The sequence below is a fragment of the Arachis ipaensis genome, chromosome B1, assembly GCF_059453495.1.
Source record: "Arachis ipaensis isolate K30076 ecotype BB chromosome B1, ASM5945349v1, whole genome shotgun sequence".
NCBI classification, from domain to species: domain Eukaryota; kingdom Viridiplantae; phylum Streptophyta; class Magnoliopsida; order Fabales; family Fabaceae; genus Arachis; species Arachis ipaensis.
The window spans coordinates 7,340,486-7,360,436 of NC_142436.1; the positions used below are offsets into that span (position 1 = coordinate 7,340,486).

Here is a 19,951-nt window from a genome sequence, read left to right on the forward strand (position 1 = left end):
TATCTGATGAACACACATGATAAATGAATTTTGATTATCCTAAAATTGTGACTGCTGGTTAATCATTTTAACAGTATTTGAGGAGAGATCTCTCATTCTTACTCTTCTTTCATGTGAACGCTCATCAGCTTTATACATCCATATAAATCACCTCTGACCTCTCATAAATCATTCAAATTCCTATGTGTTTAGCTGACAAGTTCGCTGTAAGTAGTTTTTGTCTGCAACTTCTCCGAAAATTGGAAAATGAAACAATCAATTGAATCCTTTTCTGAATGAGTTGATGTTAAATGTGAAATAGAACAAAAATATGTCGGTTAAATTATTCTTCTTTCTTATTGAGAATATTACAATTAGTAATCAAGATAACTCAACTATACATTTAAATGCAAATGACTAAATTACTCATTGTGATATGCCTTAATTAATGTTCATGAGTTATCTGGCCTTTGCTTCTGTTAAAATTGTTTCTGTTTAAAACCATTTCAATAAAAGGATTAACTTCTTGTTCCTTTTTCAGCCAGTACCATGGGTTTGAGCTCAGATTCGGAACAAGTTCCAAAGCCTGCGCGTTCAGGAGAATATGCTTCTACGCCAATCTCTGAAAATACTTTTGCTGAGTGTAATTAAACTTCTGAATTTTTCATATAATATTGCCTTTCAACAGTTTAGTTTGATTCTTGCATGTATGTGTTAATGTATGTTTATTACATGATATAGGCGTGGTGGGTGCTGAAGAAGATTCCCAAGCGAAGCAACTTCCCCAAAAGGAGATCAATCTTCCTCGCCGTTTCTCAAAGCGCCTTGCTGGAATTCAGCCTGATCCAGTGCCGGAACTGTAACAAGAAGCCGAGCACGCCGAGGTGCAGCCAAGTCTGAAAATGCAGCAAACATGTAACAGTCAACTAAGTTGTCTACTCCTGAATCGAGCAGGCAGCCGCGTATTGAGATCAGGTTACCTGTTCCAATCCAATGCTTCGTAAACCATCATTTGGCGCACTCCACACCACAGATAGCAGCAGGGATGACGCAAACCTTTCAAACACCACAGACAAAAGAAAATACTACAGAAGACGCCACGGCGCCAGGCAGGGCGGCGAAGGCAGGACAGCACCAGGCAGAGGAGCACGCAGCAGAGACAGGGCTAAGGAAGCAACAAAGAAGGGCGAGGAGAGAGCGATAATGACTGGTTTTGAGACCTTTTGTTCATCATTTTCGGAGCAACTTTGACGATGAGAGAAGAAGAATAGCAAACACAGATTATACTACTAATTTAGTATGTTTGTTGTTTAAAGAGTAAGTTATAAGGATTTGGAGTTAGAAGAACAATGACAAAATATTTATCTTTTTTTTATGTTATTTTAATTTTATTAAGAAATTAATAATTATGTTATTTGTAATTTTATATCGAATTTCTTTTAAAATTTTAGTATTTATAATTTAATTTGAATTTAATTTTTAATTTTATATTTATTAATTTATATTGAATATGAAATGATTGGATTTTATATTTATTTAAAAAATTTTAATTTTTTTACTGGTAGAGTGTAAATAAAGTAGAATTTAGAATTTTAAAGTGCAAGTAGAGTTAGAGTTGAAAAATTCTCAACCCGTAAGTAAAATAGGGTTGAGCTTCAAAAAAATTTTCAATTCACAAATAAAAATGAGATAGAGTGTAGACCATATCATATCCTATTCTATTTTAGCAGAAGTTTTTGGGATGAGTGGTATCATGACATGGTATCAGAATTCTAGATCTAAAAATTTAAGAATTTGAACTTTGGTGAACCCCAAAATCAAATTAATCTAAAGTCACCAAAAAAAATATCCTACTCTCTTTTGACTATTGTGAGTCTTATATGTAAAATTATTTTTTTATTAAAACATATCTGTTGTAAAATAAAAACAAGTCTTTTAAAAAAATGTATATTTTAGTGTTTTTTTATTTTTATTTTAAAAAATTCGTTAAATACATTAAAATTTTAAAAAAGATAATTTTTCTGTTAAAAAATATCTTTTACTAAAAATTCACATCATCACAAAAAACGTATTAATTATTAAATATCAAAATAAAAATAAATAAATACATATCGATAAAAATCAAACTATCAAAACACATATTCATTGCATATATATTATCCTCGTAAACAATACCCACAAATTTATAAAGAACAAGAAGTATCTAATAGAAGAAATCGTCTATGGTAAAAAAAAACTTGAAATTGGTTCTTAATAGTTAATAGACGAGGTAAGCATATTCAATTTAGTATTTTTTTATTGGCATTGTATATAAAATTGTAAATTTATAAAGTTTGACTTTTAAGTCTTTAAATTTGTGCTTATTATAAAATGGTCTATTGAATTATGTAAAGAAAAAATAACCAAACGAAAAAGTGAAGCCTTCAAAAAAATTAAACGAGCTTTTGATAGTTTAAACGTTAAACTAAACACATTCTAAATAACTATGTTAAATACACGTAATGTGATTTTTTATAATTCAAAAGAATCATTCAAGTTTTTTATGTGAGTCAAATTTGTAATGGACTATGAGTCAAATTTAAATTATAAATATCTGTATAGATAAATATGATAAATGAATTTTGATTATCTGAAATTAAAAAAAAAACTATTTAAAATTATAAATGATAAATATCACAAATTATTCAAGTTTTTTGTCTGAGTTAAATCTACTTAATATACTAAAATTGGGTTTTCCCCCAACTAATGAAAGTGAGGTGTCACTTTCTCGTGAACCCATTTTCCCTCCAAAATGAATACATTTAATGAATAATGCATAATTATACTAATTTAGGAAAATATTTTTATTATAATTATATAAAATTAATATTTAATGCATTATTAAACTAATTATCAATTATTAATCAAAAATATTTTTAATTATTTTAATAAATAATGCATAATTATACTAATTTAAGAAAATATCTTTATTATAATTATATAAAATCAATATTTAATACATTATTAAACTAATTATTAATCAAAAATATTTTTAAACATTTTAATTATATTATTTTAATTATATTTATATCCTTCTAATTCTTATTCATTATCCAATGATTTTATTAGTGGCAAGTTGTTAACCCGTTTATATTGATGATAATAATAATAATTTTATTAGGATAAATATCAAATTCTATTCCTAATATAAAAATATAAAATTTAATTCCTTCCATTTTTATTTTACCACTATAAAAGACCATATATGCTAGAAGAAAATATCATTCGTTTACCAATTACTCTTTCATTTGATAGCTTTTACAACAATTCTTTTTCTTCCTATTAAGCGTCATTGCAAGAAGGCAACTATCGTAGACACAAACTACCACACTCTCCAACTTTCATGCTCATCATTCGGAGCTATATAGATATGTTATCTATGAAGTATTTATAGACTATGGTGTTATCATGTATGCATAAATAAAAAATATTTTGTATTTAAATTTAAGTCATTTACCTGTTTGTAGTATATTGTAGTGTAAAATTACTTTCAATATGTGTTGTATAATGATATTATGTTCTAATTTAAGCTTTTACTTTAGAACTGTATTATGATTTTATCTCATCATTTTTTCTTAGATATCAAGTTGACGTATTTTTATTTATTATTATTATTATTATTGAAACGGATGTAATATGAAATGTACAAAAAAAAACTCTCACATTCAATTTATTTTATTGTAGTCTTCTATCTATTCTATTTATTTTTATTTTCTTCTTATTCATTTTATTTTCTTTTTAAATGTTATATAATTTATTATAATTTATACCAATCTCTTTAATATACTAAAATTGGGTTTTTTCCCAACTTATGATGGTGAGGTATCATTTTCTCGTGAATCCATTTTTCTTCCAAAATGATTGCACTATTTCTCTCTTTTAAATTTATTTTTAAAAATGATCTTTAATTGATATAATTATATTATAATTAGTATTTAATGAATACATGATACATAATTATACTAATTTAAGATAATCTCTTTATTATAATTATACTAATCTTTTTTAAATTTATTTCAGAAAATTATCTTAATTATAATTATATAACAATATTATACTTAGCATTTAATGAATAATTCATAATTATACTAATTTATAAAAATATTTCTATTATAATTATATAAAATCAATAATTAATACATTATTAACCTAATTATCAATTAAAAATATTATTAACTATTTTAATTATATTAATTTTAATTATATTGATATAATTCTATTTTTTATTCATTATCCTAAAATTTTATTAGTGACAAATTATTATTTTAATGGTGACCTATATAATAATAATAATAATAATAATAATAATAATAATAATAATAATAATAATAATAATAATAAAAAGATAGAAAATTATATTTTAGAGAAATATAAATTGGTTATTAATAATTGGTTATTAATAATGATAATTATATGATTAATTTTTAGTAATCATTAAATATATTTAATATAAATAACCAAGTTTAATTAATTAACAAATGAAAGAAAATATTATTACATGATTGTAGAAGCAACAATAAATATATATATATAACCAATTTAATATTAATAACGATAATTATCGTTATTATTCAATAATAATAATAATAATTATTTTTCCTTTTATTAAAACACTCATCTAATTGAATTAATATAAATATTTAATGAAAATAAAGGATGGATTTTTTGGCTTGAAGGATAATAAAATCAAATATTTTTAAAGATTTTAAAACTATGAGTATATATTCTTCCTATATTAATATACGCAGGTATGTTACCTCATTTTTTTTATAAATAGAAAATAATATTTATCCATTAAATTTGTTAGTTGCTCAACTGATTCATCTTATTTATTGTGATTGAGATTGATATATAATCATAAAGATTTTTTTTTCCTCCATTAATTTTAGTAAAAAAATTCATGACGTAAAATAAAATAAAATAAAGTCAGTATCTACTTTTTTCTCAATATTTTTTATATTTACGGTAAATATTAAATGTAAAAAAAATAATATTAATTATTATCACTTTTATTTATTTACATTCATAATTAAATTTAATATAATTATAGTAAGTCTCTATAATTATAACAATTTATATCTGTTACATATATAACAATTATATTATATATAATTATATATCTCCTCTTTTATATATACTTAGCAAGTATTTCTATTTATATAATCTACTTAATATATTAAAATTGAGTTTTTCTCAACTAATGAGAGTGAGGTGTAAATTCCTCCTGAATTCATTTTCCCTCCAAAATGAATGCATTTAATGAATAATGCATAATTATACTAATTTAGAAAAATATCTTTATTATAATTATATAAAATCCATATTTAATACATTATTAAACTACTTATCAATTATCAATCAAATATATTTTTAATCATTTTAATAATAATAATAATAATAATAATAATAATAATAATAATATACTTCTACTTAATATACTAAAATTGTATTTTTTTTCTAACTAATTGAAGTGAGGTGTCAATTTTTCATAAATTCATTTTTCTTCTAAAATGAAAGTACTATTCTCTCTTCTAAATTTATTTTAGAAAAATATCTTTATTATATTTATATTACAATTAATATTTAATGAATAATGTATGATTATACTAATTTAGGAAAATATATTTATTATAATTATATAAAATTAATATTTAATGCATTATCAACTAATGAAAGCGAGGTGTCAATTCTTCATGAATTTATTTTCTCTCCAAAATGAAAGTACTATTCTCTCTTCTAAATTTATTTTAGAAAAATTAAAATTCCATGCTGAATATAGGTGGCAAATTAAAAAAAATAAGCAAGTTAATGGAATCAAATCATATTTCTATAATATATATAAGAATGTATATTTTTATTATATAAAAATTGAATTTCTGCACTTCATGATGGGCGTGGCATACTTCTTAACGTGTTTCTTAATTTATTTTTTATAACTCATTAAATACAATTTATTACAGTAAATTAATTATATCAACTAATTGATTTGATTAGGTATTTAAATATCACACGATTTATTATAATTTATATCAATCAAATCATTGTAATTTATTATATCAATTATTTTAATTCATTAATTTATAAGATACATAATAACATAGATAATTTGTTACTTATACTGATTAAATACAATAAATACATGTTAATTTAGTTAAAAAAATCATTGTCTCCTATGTTTTCCTATTTATTTTTTTTAATTCATTAAATCCAATCAATTATAATAAATTAATTATATCAACTAATTAATTCAATCAATTATTTTTTAATTTATTTTTTGAATTCAATAAATTAAATAAAATTAATTATACTAATTATTTGTATTAACTAATTGATTTGATTAATTCTTAAAAATATTTTCATTTAATTTATTTTATTTATTAAAATATAACTAATTAGTTATTTAATTTTATTAGGATAAATATCAAATTCTATTTCTAATATAAAAATAAAAAATTTTATTCCTTCTATTTTTATTTTACCACTATAAAAGACCATATATGCTAGAAGAAAATATCATTCATTTACCAATTACTCTTTCATTGAGTAGTTTTTACAACAATTCTTTTTCTTCCTATGAGGCGTCGTCACAAGAAGGCAACTATCATGGACACAAATCAGTATACACTCTTCAACTCCCGTACTCATCATTCAGAGCAATATATGATATGTTATCCATTAAGCATTTATAGACCATGGTGTTATCATGTATGCATAAATAAATAAAAAATTCGTAATTAAGTTTAAGTCATTTATCTATTTTTGTGGTATATTATAGTGTGAAATTACTTTCAATTTGTGTTGTGCAATGATATTATGGTTTAATTTAAACTTTTATTTTAGAATTGTGTTATGATTTTATCTCATCATTTTCTCTTAGATATTAAGTTAATGTATTTTTATTTATTATTATTGAAGCGGATGTGATATAAAATTTGTAAAAAAAAAAAAACTCACATTCAATTTATTTTATTGTAGTCTTCTATTCTTCTATTTCTTTTTATTTTTTATTTATTTTATTTTCTTTTTAAATATCATATAATTTATTATAATTTATACTAATTAATTAATTATAATTTATTATATCAGTTAGTTTAATTCATTAATTTATAATATATATGATAAAATAGATCATTTATTACTTATATGTTTATTTTTCTAAAATCTAAATCTAAATAATTATATTTTCAGTTTTTGTTATGAACAAAATATTATTAATAATGAATAATAATTAACTACTCATACTTTTAATCAAAGTGTTTAGATGATTTTTATATTTATTAATATTAATTATTGATTATTTTTTCATAAATAAATTATATTATAATTTTATGTTAGTTCATAATTAATTAATGATTAATGTTCATAAAGCTATGTTACTCTAAATTTTATATTTTATAAATATTTTATTTAAATATAATTTTTTTAACATAAAAATGTATTATTTTTAATAATATTATAATTTTATATTTTTTAATTATTCTAAATGAATATTTTTTCAAATACTAATTAAAGCCATTCTTCCCTTTACTTTTACTAATCTATTATCTAACTATTATATAAAATTAAAATCGTATTAATGAATTTAATATTAAAGTTAATTTGGCTTTTTATTATTTAGAGTGTTTTTCAATTAATAATTTTATACGCTTTACTTTTTTTTCAGTTTTATTTTGAATTTTAATTTAGTACTCAAAGGTAGTGAAATTCCATTGATACTGAAATAAAGTTACAAAAGAGTCCATATGGTAGAATAAGTAAAATAATATGATACCTACGTTGCAACATTCAAATGAAACAACTTAGGATCTAAAATGTTTATCTTTCTCTTTCTCGCCGTCTATTATATTATCTATTCTATATCTATTCTATTATGTAAAAATCAAATTTTTACCTTTAATGATAGAATCAACGTAGCATGCTTCTGCTTTATTTTGTTTAACTCATTAGAGACAATTCATTATGATGAATTAATTATATCAACTAATTGATTTGAATAGATATTTAAGTATCACACAATTTAAAATTATGTATATTAATTATTTGATTTAATTTTTATGATATATAAATTTAAGAAATAAATTAAAATAAGATAATTGGGTATGACATTATTTTAATATTGTAGTGTGAAATTAAAATAAGATAATTGGGTATCACATTATTTTTATTATAATTAGTATTTAATAAAATAATGCATAATTATAATAATTTAGAAAATTAAAATAAAGTCTAATAATTTATCTTCCGACTGCATACATATGTAGAATAACTTTTAAGAAGGAGTCATGTATAGTAAATACGGTTGATGATTGTAAAACTGTATACTAACATTGATATAATATTATTTCAGGTATATGTTTTGCAGGCATCAAAGAAAAGTGTTGAGTTATTTTTTAGTAGATTTAAATTATTTATTGTTTATTAGAGAATTTTGTGAATTAGAATTTTTTAATAATTTATTATTTATTTTGAATTAATTTTGATATGTTCTTACTTAACAATAAAACAACATATAAAAATTTGTTGAGTTTAAGTATTATTAAGTTATTTATGGTTACATTGAGTATATATATTTGATTTATTGAAAAAAGTAGATTACTAAAACCAATTAATAACTATTTTAGAGTTAATATATTTAATACTAGATTAAGAAAAAACAAATAATACATAACATATTATAGTTTTATTAATCAAATTATTATAATTTAAATTATCTTAACAAAATAATTTAAAATTATAATTTCAATCTTATCACGTGCATGGCACGGGTTAATACACTTGTTTGTAATTAATTGTGAGTCAAATTTAAATTATGAATATCTGTATGGACACACATGATAAATGAACTTTGACGGTCCTAAAATTTAAAAAAAAAAATAGCTATTTGAAATTATAATGATAAATATTACCTTTGACTTCTCATACATCATTCAAGTTCTCTATCCGAGTCAAATTTGTAATGGACTGCGAGTTCGATTTTAATAACTATGTCAACTACACTTAATGTGTAACGTGACTTTTCATAATTCAAAAGTAAGAACCATTCAAGTTTTTTATGTGAGTCAAATTTGAATTATACATATCTGTATGAACACACATGATAAATAAATTTTGACTATCATGAAATTAGAAAAATAGCTATTTGAAATTATAAATGATAAATATCACCTCTGACCTCTCATGAATCATTCAAGTTTCCTATCTGAGTCAAATTTGTAATGGACTGCGAGTCCAGTTTTAATAACTATGCCAAATATACGTAATGTGACTTTTCATAATTCAAAAGTAAGAACCATTCAAATTTTTTATACGAGTCAAATTTGGAATGGATTGTGAGTCAAAATTAAATTATAAATATCTGTATGGACACACATAATAAATGAACTTTGATAGTCCTAAAATTAAAAAAAAATAGCTATTTAAAATTATAAACGATAAATATCACCCCCCTTTCATGAATCATTCAAGTTTCCTATTTGAGTCAATTTTGCAATGGACTGTGAGTCAAATTTGAATTATAAATATCTGTATGGACACACATGATAAACATAACTGTCCTGAAATTGTGACTACTAGTTAACCTTTTCAACAATATTTGAGGAGAGATCTCTCATTCTTACTCTTCTTTTCATATGAACATTCAAGTACTTTATACATCTATATATATCACTTCTGACCTCTCATGAATCATTCAAGTTTTTAATGTAAGTCAAATTTGTAATGGACTATATGTTAATCAAATTTGAATTATAAATATCTGTAAGGACACACATGATAAATAAATCTTGACTGTTTTGAAATTGTAATGGTTGGTTAACCTTTTTAATAGTATTTGAGGAGAGATCTCTCATTCTTACTCTTCTTTTATGTGAACACTCAAGTGCTTTATACATTTATATATAATTATATATCACTTCTGGTCTCTCATGAATTATTCAAATTTTCTATGTGAGTTAAATTTGTAATGGACTGTGAGTCAAATTTAAATTATAAATATCTGTATGGACACACATGATAAGTGAACTTTGACCGTCCTAAAATTGTGACTGCTGATTAACTTTTTTAATAATATTGAAGAGAGATCTCTCATTCTTACTCTTCACATGTGAACAATCAAATGCTTTATACATCTATAAATATATATATATCACCTCTGCCTCTCATAAATCATTCAAATTTTTTATGTGAATTAAATTTGTAATAGACTGAATCAAATTTAAATTATAAATATCTGATGGACACACATGATAAATGAACTTTGATTGTCCTAAATTTGTAACTGCTGGTTAATTTTTTCAACCGTATTTGAGAACAGATCTTTCATTCTTACTCTTCTTTCAAGTGAACGCTCAAGTGCTTTATACATTCATATATATTACCTCTGAATCTCTCATAAATCATTCAAGTTCCTATGTGTTTCGCTGACAAGTTCCCTGTAAGCACTTTTTTGTCTGCAACATCTCCGAAAATTGGAAAATGAAACAATCAATTGAATCCTTTTTGAATGAGTTGATGTTAAATGTGAAATAGAACAAAAATATGTCGGTTAAATTATTCTTCTTTCTTATTGAGAATATTACAATTAGTAATCAAGATAACTCAACTATACATTTAAATGCAAATGACTAAATTACTCATTGTGATATGCCTTAATTAATGTTCATGAGTTATCTGGCCTTTGCTTCTGTTAAAATGTTTCTGTTTAAAACCATTTCAATAAAAAGATTTATAGTTGATTAACTTGTTGTTTACTTGTTCCTTTTTCAGCCAATACCATGGGTTTGAGCTCAGATTCGGAACAAGTTCCAAAGCCTGCGCGTTCAGGAGAATATGCTTCTACGCCAATCTCTGAAAATACTTTTGCTGAGTGTAATTAAACTTCTAAATTTTTCATATAATATTGCCTTTCAACAGTTTAGTTTGATTCTTGCATGTATGTATCAATGTATGTAAACCTCATTTGAGATCAGGTTACCTTTTCCAGTCCAATGCTTCGTAAACCATCATTTGGCGCACTCCACACCACAGATAGCAGCAGGGATGCCGCAAACCTTTCATATTTAAGTATTTCATATTTTATAAACATACTAATAAATAAAAAATATAAAATTAAATTTATATTAAAATTAAAAATAATAAAATAATAATAAATTCAAGTTAAAATTACAAAAAAAAAAACTTGAATTTGATCTCCATCAGTTTTATTATACATGTATAATAATTTTAATTGCATACCATAATATATTAGAAATACGAGTAAGTTGGATAAGATTAAAACTAAACTCACATCCAACTCTACTTATAATTTAACTGACTTCGCTCTCAACTGACTAATTACAAGTTAAATTACCAACATTATTCAAACGAATTAGGTCGAATTGAATACTCTCAGATAGAATTTAGATTGGTTTGTGTATTCTTTTATATATATATATATGTATTCAATTTGCATTGTTATTATTTTAATTTGTCATCTATTATATTATAAGTTGATTAAATAAAAATAATAATAATAACTGAATTCTTACCTGATTCATGGCCTAAAGATTAAAATCAAAATTTTGATATTCAAGGATTATTGCATTACGAGTTTGGCTAGTCTATATACATTTTAATTTTTACTATAAAAATATACATTTAAAATGGGATAATAGATTATCTTTTTAAATTATAGATTTAGTTTATTTATTTGTCTGTTTAAATAAATATTAAAAATTTAAATTTTATTAATTAATTAATAATAAATTTTTAAATAAAATTTTGATTTACGATAAATAAATTATTGTATTAGAAAAAATATCGTAAAAAAAAACTTGTTAATAATGCGAATCGAAAATTTACGGATTTAAATGGTATAAATTATGGTTTAAACAGATTGTTCTACAAATCATGTTCCTTATACTCGGCTCTATTTGCAATCAATACGTTGATAATTAAATGAGATTCCCCTTACCAAAAAAAAAAAAAAAAAAAAGGAGAGATTCCAGTGGAAATTGCATGAAAATGCTCTAGTATTGTCCCATGACACTTGTCAATTGTCATTCTCATAATCATGCAATTCACATATGGTCTATGGAGTCATCTCCGTCCATAGAAGTAGTTCCATAGGCAGCAGGATGCCATCAATGGACACTCATGTCATGTCATTACTATTATTTTTCAAAAATATATACTAAATACATGATTTTTCATAATTTAAAAAACAATAATTTTATTATTTTTCAAACGAACTCTTATTCATATTTATAATGAATTATGAGTCAAATTTAAATAATAAATATCTGTATAAATACATATAATAAATGAATTTTGAGTGTCTTAAAATTATAATTTTTTGTTAATCTTTTTAACAGTATTTAAAGAGAAATATTTTATTTTTATTCTTCTTTTATGTGAATACTCAAATACTTTATATATCTATATATATCACTTTTTGCCTCTCATAAATCATTTAAGTTTCCTATGTAAATCAAATTTGTAATGAATTATGAGTCAAATTTAAATTATAAATATCTGTATGAATACACATGATAAATATTTATATGGACATACATAATAAATGAATCTTGACCGTCTTGAAATTGTGACTGTTGGTTAATCTTTTCAACAGTATTTGAGAAGAGATCTCTCATTCTTACTCTTCTTTCATGTGAACACTCAAGTGCTTTATACCTCTATATATATTACTTCTGATCTCTCATGAATCATTCAAGTTCTATACGTGAGTCAAATTTGTAATAGATTGTGAGTCAAATTTAAATTATAAATATCTGTATGGACACACATGATAAATGAATCTTGACTGTCTTAAAGTTGTGGTTGCTGGTTAATCTTTTCAATAGTATTCGAAGAGAGATCTCTCATTGTTATTCTCCTTTCATGTGAACACTGAAGTACTTATATATATCTATATATCACCTCTGACCTTTCATAAATTATTCAAATTTCTTATGTGAGTCAAATTTATAATGAATTGTGAGTCAAATTTAAATTATAAATATCTGTATTAATACACATCATAAATGAATCTTAACTGTTTTAAAATTGTGATTGTTTGATTAACCTTTTTAACAATATTTAAAAAAAAATCTCATTCTTACATTTCTTTTATGTAAATACTCAAATACTTTATACATCTATATATATCACCTCTAATCTTTCATAAATCATTTAAGTTCTCTCTGTATTTTGCTGACAAGTTCCCTGTAAGCATTTTTTGTCTGCAACATCTCCAAAAATTGGAAAATGAAACAATCAATTGAATCCATTGTGAATGAGTTGATGATAAATGTGAAAATGAAGAAAAATAGATCGGTTAGATTATTCTTCTTTTTTATTGAGAATATTACAATTAAGAATCAAGATAACTCAATTATACATTTAAATGCAAATGACTAATTAAATTACTCATTGTGATATATCCTACTCTTTTGATGCCTTAATTAATGTTCATTAGTTATCTGGCCTTTGCTTCTGTTTGTAAATATGTAAATATGAGTTTACTTTGGTACCTTAGTGTACTTTGGGAATACTTATGTATGTTTATATGTATATATATATTCTTTGGTCAGCCTTAATTTCGCAGGCTGAGTCAAGAGCTAGTTATGTTGTTCCCTTGGCTTTCCTTTTCTCTCTTATTTATCTTTATCTCTTCCTTTTAGGTTTCTTAACACGCAAGTAATTCGATTCCTCGAGCGTTGCGCTTTTCTTTTTGCGAATTTGTTTTACCCGTTTTTCAAGGCTCCTAGTTGAGTATCTTTTTCCTTATTATTATGTATATATTTTTACTTTTAGAAGTCGTAATACCATACTATCTCAGTCTTATGACTTAAGCATAAGATTAAGTATAGTAGAGTGTTACAGAAACTAAGATTTCTGATGCCCCACATTTATACAAAGCACCTATAACACTAATATTAAAGAAGATCACCATTTTCTTTTTCATATATAAAAAAATTTCTGTAAAATAACTTATATAAATAATTTCTCTCGCATTTTATAAGTTACTAAACTTTTAGTACCAGATTTTTATCTTTAGTAAAAAATTTTGACTTATTACCTACCAATTTATCACCCGTTCGATCCATTAACCTACACATTGCCACAACGAAAGCAATATAAAAATAGTTTGTTTTATTAATATGGTGATTTCTTCCAAACCCATGACAATTTTGTGGGTAAGTTACCCTTGCACATGTGTCATCATCTCAGCCATTGATTAAAAAAATTTTCAACCTTGCATTAATGCATTCATTGGTTATAGCAAAAGCTTTTAATGAACATATACTATAATAGATACTACATTAATTACAGTATATACATACTGTATATTATATTGGGGAACATTTGCAATTATAATTTCTACTATCTAACTTATTTTTCATTTTAAAAAGTACCCTCCATCTCTTCCTGATATTCAACATGCATCTCTCAGAAATTGAAAAACACACCTCCAACAGTGAAATTTCTTATCCTAGTACCCACTATCCAACCCTGTTTGGTTTTTTCGCTTTCGTTCAGTGTTACACCAGAGAGTAATCCACCCAGCGTCCATTTAGCAAGATTGATCTCCTTCGAGTAACAGGAGCCGAAACTGGTACTCTGGTTCCGTCGGCTAGGCATCGACGTCAATTGAGGAGATGGCGAATGCTAAACTGATGTGGCTCCAGTATTCAAAATTTGTTACTGAACTTCTGCTTTTGACGAAACTGTGGCTGGTGGAAGCTGGGTTACCATCTCCATTTTTTTGCTGACTTCGAATTAGGTGCGTTGGATTAGGTAAGGTCACCTCCCTTCGGGAGTGTATTTTTTATCCGTTCAAGCTCAACCTTTGGTTGTCATCAAGGTATGTCCGATTAAGTTTTTTTGTTAATCCAGATTAGTTTAATTTTGATGATAGTCTATGCCTTTTCAACGGTTCTCTGTTTACGGTATTGGGTTGCTATTCTGGAATTTGGAAATAAAGTAACATTGTCCAGCTCTATGCTGTGGCTAGGTTTGGGGAATTGAAATTAAAACCTAATACTGGAGTCGTAAACAATTAGGTTAGTTTAATTGGATTTGGTTCATTTAATTTTACATGCAGCTTAGTTTAGCTTCCCTTCGTTGCTGCCATTGGCTCTGTTTATTGACATTTTTGGGTAAAATTATGGCAGGGGTTATATTATGTCCATAAACGAGGATGATGTGAAGAATGATTCTGATAATGATTTGGGTGATGATTTCGATTATCAACCGAATGCAGAAGACGATGCTGAAGACGACCATGTGGATTTGCTGGATTCTACTAGCAAGAGTGAAGAAGTTTGTGGTGTAAAAAGAATAGCAGATTTAATGGTGGAGGATATTTGGAACCTGGAGTTTAGGACAGAGGATGAGGCCTGCCAGTTTTATAACGCTTATTCTTGTTGGCATAGATTTATAATGAGGAAGGACGACGTGGTTAGGGATAATCAAGGTAGAATCATTAGCAGGCAACTTGTTTGCAACAAAGAGGGCTGGAGGAATATGAGGTATCTCGATCTGGATGATAGATCAAGGGAGGCAAGGTCACTAACGTGAACCAAGTGTCCAGCTCGGCTTAGGGTAAAGCTTGACTACGGCTGCGGTAGATGGAAGGTATCATGTTTTGTCGAATCTCACAACCACGATCTGACGCCACCCCAATTTGCGCATCTGGTTCCGGCCAATCGTCGTCTCACTGTCACCGATAAAGTCCAAGTGGAAAATCTTCATAATTTTGGTGTCAAGACCTGCCATATTATGGGGTATATTGCGTTCCAGAAGGGTGGATATCGTCATGCTGGCTTCACACGCAAAGATTTGTACAACCACATTGATTGTTATCGTCGGTCAAAGGTTAGAAACGGGGATGCCAATGCGGCAATAAACTATTTGATTGGCAAGTCAAACAACGATCCGCTGTTCTTTGGAAAGTATACGTTCACTTGTGACGAAAGGCTCGAGCATATTTTTTGGGCAGATGGGCAGTCAATTATCGACTATCACTGTTTTGGAGATATTGTTGCCTTTGATTCAACCTACAAGAAGAATAAATACAACAAGCCTTTGGTCATTTTCTCTGGATGCACTCATCACGGGCAGACTGTTATCTTCGGCTCCGGCCTACTATCCGACGAAACCACAGAGACGTATAAGTGGTTGTTGGAAACCTTTGTTGAAGCGATGAGTGGAAAAAGTCCAAAAGCAGTAATAACTGACGGAGACCTTGCCATGCGAGATGCAATCAAGAATGTTCTGCCTGATGCGACCCATCGGTTATGCGGCTGGCATCTGCAGAGAAATGCATGTGAAAATATAAAGAATCCTAATTTCCTGCGCGATTTTAAGGGTCTTATATACGACAACAACGACCAGAGAGACTTTGATCAGAGATGGGCAGCCATTTTGGATAAGCACAACCTTGTTGGCAGTACCTGGATGGAAAAGACATACGAAACTCGTGAGATGTGGTCCCATTATTTCCTCCGGGATAAGTTTTTCGGTTACATAAGGACGACATCACAGTGTGAAGGTATAAATTCTCTCATCAGATTCTATGTTAATCGCAAGAACACCCTCATTGACTTCATGCATAACCTGGATAGGGCCTTAAAGGAGTATAGAAACAACGAATTAATAGCTGACTTTAAGTCTTAGTGCTCAGAGCCAGTGATGATTACCTCATTGGAGGTATATGAAAGATCTGCATCATGTTATTTCACGCGAAACATTTTCAAGGAAATTCGTAATGAGATTCAGAGGGCAGGGGCTTTGAATATAACGGTACTAAGCACAACCTTGGACAAGGTAGAGTTCAGTGTGACTGCTCTCGGAGACCCGGCCAAAGATCGACGGGTGGAAGTTGATAGAGGTAAGAATCTGTTCTCGTGCTCGTGCAAGCTGTTTGAATCACGTGGTATTCCCTGTAGTCATATCTTCTGTGCCATGAAGTTCGAAAACATACTTGAGTTACCAGATTCGTTGATATACAAAAGGTGGACAAAGAATGCAAAGAACGAATTTATTAGCACAGAAATGCCTGTGAATGATGACATCGAAAGGGTCTTAAAGTTTCGAGTTGGAGCATTGGCATCGAATTGCAACAAGCTGTGTGATATTGCCTGCAAGGATGTTGCAGACTTTGATGAAGTCCAGTCTGAACTTGTCAATTTAGTTATCCGCCTGCAGTCACGCAAACAAGGCAAGTCAACTCCTAATGTTAACGTGGAAGGCATCAACGATCCCTTTGTTGTCAAAAGCAAAGGAGCCCCTTCCAAGAGGTCTTCTTGGAGGAAGAAGAGATCATGCTCTAATTGCCACAAGTACGGTCATTACTACAAGCGCTGTCCAGATCTGATGCAGCATAGTGTGGAAGGTAACCCTCGCGATCGATCATACGACAATGCATCAGCCAAGGACTAGGTTTTAGTCCAGAAATGTTTGCTAATTCTTTGAGGTCGTTCTCAATTAAGTCCGAACACCACTCAGGACCTAATACCAAGGTACGATTTGTTTATTCTAAATAGACTCCTGCTGTGAAAATCTTGTTCGGTGTGTGTCCTTTTAAAAACCATTAAACTATGTGAATGCTCCTCTGTTTGGGCAGCCTTTTAAAAAGGGTGGAACTAGGAAGTTTACGGCGACAGGTATGAAGAACCGGAAGGGTAAAGACAACACTTTTGTCGAGGTAATTTTTTTGAATATAAACATCTAATTTCTGTGTCATGAACTGGGTAAATTAATGAAGATCTCCTTCTTCTTGTCTAAAAAAAAATTTATAAAACAGCGGAGCCTCCGTGAAAGCAGCGAATCCATTGACATCGCGTCCACGAATGGTGTTTTCAATAAAAATCTTGACTCGTTAACACATGTGTGATGCGTAAAACTCCTTTTAACCACTTTGCGATGAATGACCATTATGGTTGTATGCATTATTATAGTTTCTGATTGGGGATTATGATGTTATCAGCAGGTGAAGGAGTCACAGCAGGACAAGAGACATTCATTCACGAACTATGAATTCGATAATGATGTCATTGATGATAAATGTGACACACGACATGTGCAGATCGATGTCCGAGATCAGTTACCATCGTCACTCCCTTGTGGCAACAAACAAGGATCGTACATGGCATTGTTCGCGTCGATGCATAGGACGCTTTGACCATTTCAAGGAATTAGTCTTCTGAATTTAGTGCAATGCAAGTATAATTGGTTCTAATATGCATGTGTTTTGCTTACATTGTTGTAGTTTAGTTGCAGTTTATTGTGGTTGCATTTGGGGTAAGGACTTCCTACCATTGTGGTTATGCAATACAGTTGAAAAAATAGAGCTGTGTTAATTGATTTTTTTCCTTTCTTAGTGCATTTAATTTACCAACCAAATTATTAAATTGAATGGGTTGTATTCTCCAAGGTTGAATTGTTCATACATGGTTTTAAATCTCTTTTGTAACGTTGAGATTGTGAATCTACTTTGTTATTATGGATTTCCTATATTCATTGAAAATTTTATTTAAGGGGAAATGGCACACTGTGTATGAAAGCAGTTTGAAATATATATAGACATATGAAGCAGAAGATTCGTAAACACAAACACATTTCTATTCGCTCATATCATAGTTTCGATTATTAGGTTCAATAACATTTTGATGTTGTTAGAGTCTTACATACTGACAGAATTTAACATTAGGAACAATAAATGTTTGAAACAATGTGGACATTTCCTTTAAGTTGTACAATAGCGAATCTTTCTATGTTATCAGCTACTTGACTACGGCATGACTTTACTTTGATAGGCAAGATTTTCCTTCCTGGGATTAAGAGCTTGAATGTTTCCAAAATGTAGTCATCCAGCATCGGTAACATTGTTGACTATTATGACCTGATATTAAGAAAACTCATCACGACAACTATACACAATAGATGAATAAAAAAAATCAATTAATTCAGTAAACCTGAAAAAAAAGGATCCACGAAACTGCTACTTACCCTTTAGCCTTTAGGTTCTAGGTTCTTCATCAATTTCCTTTCCCAGTGTTCTACCTACATACACAACAACAGCCTATGTTAAATATAAGTATATAAATTCAAAGAAATACATCACATGGACCAACCATCCATTAGTCGGATTCTTTTAATAGCTCTACTGCATGCACCCAAACACCATCCGGGACACTTGTACTCTAAATTAGAAAAAAGAAGCATTTTTTTTACCTCTAGACGGATATCTTCCGTGGGAAAATGAATCGGTACCGCAGCACAAGTGCCTAAGTTGGTTTGGGAATGATACTTCTCGTTTTCACCATCTTCCTGAACTCTTGGGGGAGAAGCAACGTCATCTGTTCCCTTTGCGCATCCTCGTCGTGCATTGAGATGAGATATCTTTAGTTAATATTTTGCTTTTTTCTTCCGTGCAGAAGTATGTGGAAAAGGTTCAACGGTCGTAAGTACAACCGTTCGTGAAACATAGACGGATTTCCGCTACGTATGAAAATTATGAATTACTCAAGACAAAACCCAAGGCAGTATTATCGAGGTCTGTAGCCGATGACATGTTGTCGAACTTTAATTTAGTGTGTCAAGCCGACTACAGAAGACGTTCCTTGTTCGGCTAAGTGGGAAGGAGTTTCAACTCCAATTTTGTCGGAGCTACCAACAGGTGACGGAATAAAAGTCAGACGGAGGAAGGTAGATGATAGTATTTGGTTGAATGAAGGTTGGTATGCACTTCCTGAGTTCTTAAGACTAAAGCATGGATATTTTGTGGTTTTCAAGTACATGCTGAATCCGTATACGAATTAATTGTGATCCACTCTGACTGATGCAAAGAATGACTAGTCAAGTTTGAAATGTTTTCATAACGACCAGCAGGAAGTGATACGGAAAATCATTTCCCACATCCCGGTGCTCGTGATGGAAACGGATCAACCTC

At 27.9% G+C, this 19,951-nt stretch overlaps 1 protein-coding gene and 1 pseudogene across 1 annotated transcript; both read left to right on the top strand.

Annotated features, from left to right (window-relative positions):
• Positions 1 to 15,348: 15,348 nt before the first annotated feature.
• On the top strand, positions 15,349 to 17,543 carry LOC107645284 (protein FAR1-RELATED SEQUENCE 5-like; annotated as a pseudogene).
• A 122-nt stretch (positions 17,544 to 17,665) lies between these two features.
• LOC148575637 (uncharacterized) lies at positions 17,666 to 18,181 on the top strand. Its single transcript, XM_088501567.1, has 3 exons — positions 17,666 to 17,704; positions 17,804 to 17,887; positions 17,990 to 18,181. Exons 1-3 carry the CDS (start codon positions 17,666 to 17,668, stop codon positions 18,179 to 18,181), a joined length of 315 nt encoding a protein of 104 aa, XP_088357693.1.
• The last annotated feature ends 1,770 nt before the right edge of the window (positions 18,182 to 19,951 follow it).

Excerpts from the sequence above, each read along its gene's own strand:
- LOC148575637 (XM_088501567.1), top strand. The coding sequence starts at position 17,666 with ATGAAGAACCGGAAGGGTAAAGACAACACTTTTGTCGAG. Across the intron at positions 17,705-17,803 it reads AAGACAACACTTTTGTCGAG|CGGAGCCTCCGTGAAAGCAG; the intron begins GTAATTTTTTTG and ends TTTATAAAACAG. Across the intron at positions 17,888-17,989 it reads ATCTTGACTCGTTAACACAT|GTGAAGGAGTCACAGCAGGA; the intron begins GTGTGATGCGTA and ends TGTTATCAGCAG.